Below are 4,545 nucleotides of genomic sequence, written 5' to 3' on the forward strand. Positions count from 1 at the left end.
TTTTTGGGTGTTCCACTATAAGTGATCTATTTCCATTTTTAGCAAAAAGTCATCTCTCTTACTTTATTCTCCACCTACTTTATTCTCTCTTCTCTCCTCTACTTTTTCCCCTCTCATACTTTACTCTCTCCACTTTAACTTATTTAAATACCATTCCTTAAATCCCGTGCCCAAAAGAAGTAAGTCACTTATCTTGGGACGGAGGGAGTACTAAAATAGAATAGAAAAAAAAGAAAAAAATAGAAATCCCTTATTCTGAAAAATATGCATGCCACGATCCCAAATTACGAAAGGTCAGCGAAATTAATCCCTTATTTCGAAAGATCAGTGAAATTAATCCCTTATTCCGAATTTTGTCTAAAATATATAGTGCATGAGCAATGGAAGGTGTTGGATCTTGATCCCCTTACACACAACCCCACACCAAGAAATGATTGAACGGTAAAAAGTCCACCCAACTCCCTCCCACATTTCCCTTTTTCTTTCCTCGTCAACCAGATAGAGTTAATTCCACTCGCCATCATCCCAACTGCAATATACCACACTCCCAACTCCAAACACCCTCATCTCCTCCTTTCCTCTAATTTCAACTCACACTCACAACAACAATTGTGTGCGAGAGAGAGTGTGTGATTCAGGATGCAAGATCCCAAGTCCACCCAAATCTCCACCGCAAATGCAGTCCACCGTCGCGCCCACTCCGAGGTCAATTTCCGCCTCCCCGACGACCTAGATCTGGCCGACGACATGGGATCGGAAGACGATCCCTTCTCCACCTACATCGACATAGAGAAGCTCAGCGCCGCCCCTGGATCTGCCCCTCCCGACGAAGACTCAGACAAAACCAGGCCTCGCCATCGCCACAGCAATTCCGTCGACAGCTCCAGCTTCTTCTTCAATGACAACACCATCGAAGCTAAGAAGGCTATGCCGCCGGATAAGCTCGCTGAGCTCTGGACTATTGATCCCAAGCGCGCCAAAAGGTACTACTTTTTTTCTTTTTCTTTTTTTAACTCTTGTGTTTCCAAATTTGATCTGAGTTTTCTAGGTTACTTTTAGATTGGATCTTGAGATTGATCCATCTCTATGGATCTTGAGTTTTGATGGGTGAATTTGTGATGAAATTATGTAAGGATTGAGCTGGATTGATCTGTGAACTCGGACATTTATTCACAACTAGTTTGTGTTGTTCTTTGATGGCAAGCATTGTGATGTGAAGATCTTGATTTGGGATTTAGTTGATGATTGAGATATTTTGTTACGGACTCAATGTCCAACATCGGATGTGAGAACAACTGGTGGGTGTGTGGTATATAGACTAAATGAACTCTCTTATCATATTCCCTGACTTTTTCTCGGTTTTGGATATCGTTTCTTGGTGTTGGCTATATTGTGTATGAGCTTTACTTATTACTGCCAATGTCTATATTGTGTATGAGCTTTACTTATTACTCCCTTCTTTCCTCTATAGTTGAAGCGTTTCTTTTTCGCACGGAATTTAAGAGAAAAATGTTTATTGTGATGGAGGAAGAGAAAAGTCGGAGAGAAAAAAAAGTATACAGAATAAAGTAGAAAAGTGAATGGAGTAGGAAAGAAAGTAAGTTAATTATTACTACCAGATAGGGAACCGACTCAACTATGATGGAAATTCCCAAAATAGAAAAATGACTCTCAACTATGGTGGAACGGAGGGGGTACCATGACATAAACAGCCTTTTCTGCGATTTTCTCGTGCATCTACTCTGCTCGTCTGAAAATTTTCGATTTTTGCTCTTTATATGTTCTAGTATGCTTGAAGTTACTTATCCTGTTTTGTAGTATGTGATGACATGACAGCATTTTGGCAGTGATTTCCTTTTATTAGCAATCACAACCTGTATGTCATACAGGATTCTGGCAAATCGGCAGTCTGCTGCTCGATCGAAGGAAAGGAAGGCCCGGTATATATCTGAACTGGAGAGAAAAGTTCAGACCCTCCAAACTGAAGCAACTACTCTCTCCGCGCAACTGACTCTGTTCCAGGTATATCCATTGAGACTTCTCCAGCAAATTATGTTAACATAGTCTCCTGATGTTTCTGATACACATATCGCGTCTTTCAGAGAGACACAACTGGACTCAGTAACGAGAATACAGAGCTTAAGCTTCGGTTGCAAGCCATGGAACAGCAAGCTCAACTGCGCGATGGTATGTTTTAGTGTCAAGTAACTTAAATGGTTCATCAATGTAAAACAATCGAAATCTTCTGTGATACATTGACTTAGGAAGTTTTTAATCCGTACAAACGCCTTCCAGCTATTTGTGCCATCGGTCATTAATACTTTCGAACAATTGTCTTTTAAAATGCAGCACTCAATGAAGCACTGAGGCAGGAAGTGGAAAGACTCAGAGTGGCAACTGGAGAAATGTCGACCACATCTGATACGTTCAATTTAACTACACAGCATCTTCCCTACAACCAAACGACATTCTTTTCTAACCAGCCTCAAGCTGGCTCAAACGAATCCTTGAACGTGCAAATGCAGCAGTTTCATACACTTCAAGCTGGCATGTCAAATCACCAGCAGCATCCCATGCTTTCCGACTCAATGCACCAAGACCCTCTTGGGCGTTTTCAAGGTCTTGATATCAGCAACGGGAGCACTCATGTGAAGTCGGAAGGGCCCTCTATATCCGCAAGTGAAAGCAGCAGTACATTCTGATTTCAGGTTATTTTTTGTCACACCAAGGTCCAGAAATCTGTTTGTTTACTTGTTCATAGACTGACACCGCGATTAACATCCAGAATCATCAGCAGTCCACATTTTTTCATTATTTTTTCGTTCTTTCGAATTAACATGTTGTTTTAATCAGCAGTCCGAAGGGCCCTTAGTGTTGTAGGTTTGTCATTTTTTTTTGTGTTGGGAGCTGGTTAAGTGTTCATATCACTTCATTTCGTCTGCGTTTTGATGTATTCGTTAAAACTGAGAAATCATAGCTTGTGATGTGGCTTGATATCTGACCACGAAGGTGGTAATGCTTCACTTGTGTAGAGCTTTGTGTGACTCAGTTTGCTAATGTTGTCTGTGGATTATAAGGGACTTGCACATCAGTTTGTGTTTACTAATAGATTTTGAGGGAATATCTTTTTTAGTCTACGAACTTTGCCAAAGTATCATTTTAGGTCCGTGAACTTTGAAAATATCATTTCAGGTCTATCAACTATGGGTTAATATCATTTGAAGTACTTTTTTACTACTTCCAAGTTTTATAGGATGAAAATACCCTCGATAACTTAAAGGGTATATATTTTTAATAAACTTATCATATACTCATATTTTTTATAAATATCTTTACAATATATTTTTGACAAATTTTCTAAATATAATTTGACCTTCAATATTATCACTTAATTATGTGACATGCAAGTAAAATTGTTTTTCTTCAACTTTTTATATTAAAGAATTTTAAAATTGAATAAAGAACTTTTCTTTAATAATAAAATATTAAATAAGGATCTATTCTTGCATGTCACAAAATTAAGTGATAATATTGAAGGTCAAATTATATTTAGAAAATTCATCAAAAATATATAGTAAAAATATTTATAAAAAATATGAGTATAGGATAAATTTATTAAAAATATATACCCTTTAAGGTATCAAGGGTATTTTTGTCTAAAAAAACTTGGAAATAGTAAAAAAGTACTTGAAATGATATTAACCCATAGTTGATGGACCTGAAATGATATTTTCAAAGTTTACGGACCTAAAATGATACTTTGGCAAAGTTCATGGACCAAAAAAGATTTTCCCTCATAGATTTTTATGCTAAGCTCCTCACTCATATTAATTGTTTCTTGCATTTCATTTTATCCACCAATATATATACTTTATACAGGGAAGTAATCAAATGAAAACTCTAAATATTGTACAAACTCAAAACTATGATCTAGACCATTGAAAAATGTCAACAGATTAAAAAAAAGCATCAACAGGAAAATGTCAACAGAATTTCAATGGTAGTCAATGATTGATGTTGTGTTGATATTGTGTTGACATTAAAATCTTGAAATTTTACACTATATTGATATTGTATTGAAACTGTGTTGGATCTATGTTGAGGAGTTTTGAGTTTGTACAATATATAAGTTTGCATTTTATCACTAATCTTTTTTTGTTATATGTATTTACATACTCATGCACACAATATGACTCGAACCATCGATCTATAGCTTGGAGAGATGAAGCCGGGAATCGGACGTTGGGGGGCCAAAAATTCTGTTAATAGTTATGGGATATTTTTTGGTGTTGACATTGTCGAAAGTAAATGTAAGAATGGCAGTAGGGTTTACATGCGATCGAGAGACAAGAAATGGGAGAAAATAAATTAGCAGATGGGTAATACTCCTTTCTTTAAATGGAAATGAGATATTTTTATGGGATGATGAAAAATTGTCTGATAAGGCTAATTTCATGCATCGGTAATGTGCAAAAAAATGTTATAAATTGCTGGGTCTAACACGTTTCCTAAGCCAGGTGTGTGAAGAAAATCGCTAGATCAAGG

General features: G+C 36.9%; 1 protein-coding gene across 1 annotated transcript; it reads left to right on the plus strand.

Annotated features, from left to right (window-relative positions):
• The first annotated feature begins 437 nt into the window (after positions 1 to 437).
• Positions 438 to 3,135, plus strand: LOC148926291 (transcription factor RF2b-like). The gene is made up of 4 exons (XM_089057979.1): positions 438 to 983; positions 1,890 to 2,022; positions 2,103 to 2,187; positions 2,350 to 3,135. The coding sequence occupies exons 1-4, from the start codon at positions 640 to 642 to the stop codon at positions 2,700 to 2,702; spliced, it is 915 nt and encodes a 304-aa protein (XP_088914105.1). The 5' UTR covers positions 438 to 639; the 3' UTR covers positions 2,703 to 3,135.
• Positions 3,136 to 4,545: the final 1,410 nt, after the last annotated feature.

Source organism: Salvia hispanica, chromosome 5 (assembly GCF_029641045.1).
Source record: "Salvia hispanica isolate PSC_SH4W2 chromosome 5, Shi_PSC_v1, whole genome shotgun sequence".
Classification (NCBI taxonomy): domain Eukaryota; kingdom Viridiplantae; phylum Streptophyta; class Magnoliopsida; order Lamiales; family Lamiaceae; genus Salvia; species Salvia hispanica.

Coding starts and splice junctions, on each gene's coding strand:
- LOC148926291 (XM_089057979.1), top strand. CDS start 640: ATGCAAGATCCCAAGTCCACCCAAATCTCCACCGCAAATGCAGTCCAC. Junction 2,023..2,102: donor CGCAACTGACTCTGTTCCAG/GTATATCCATTG, acceptor CGCGTCTTTCAG/AGAGACACAACTGGACTCAG. Junction 2,188..2,349: donor GCAAGCTCAACTGCGCGATG/GTATGTTTTAGT, acceptor TTTAAAATGCAG/CACTCAATGAAGCACTGAGG.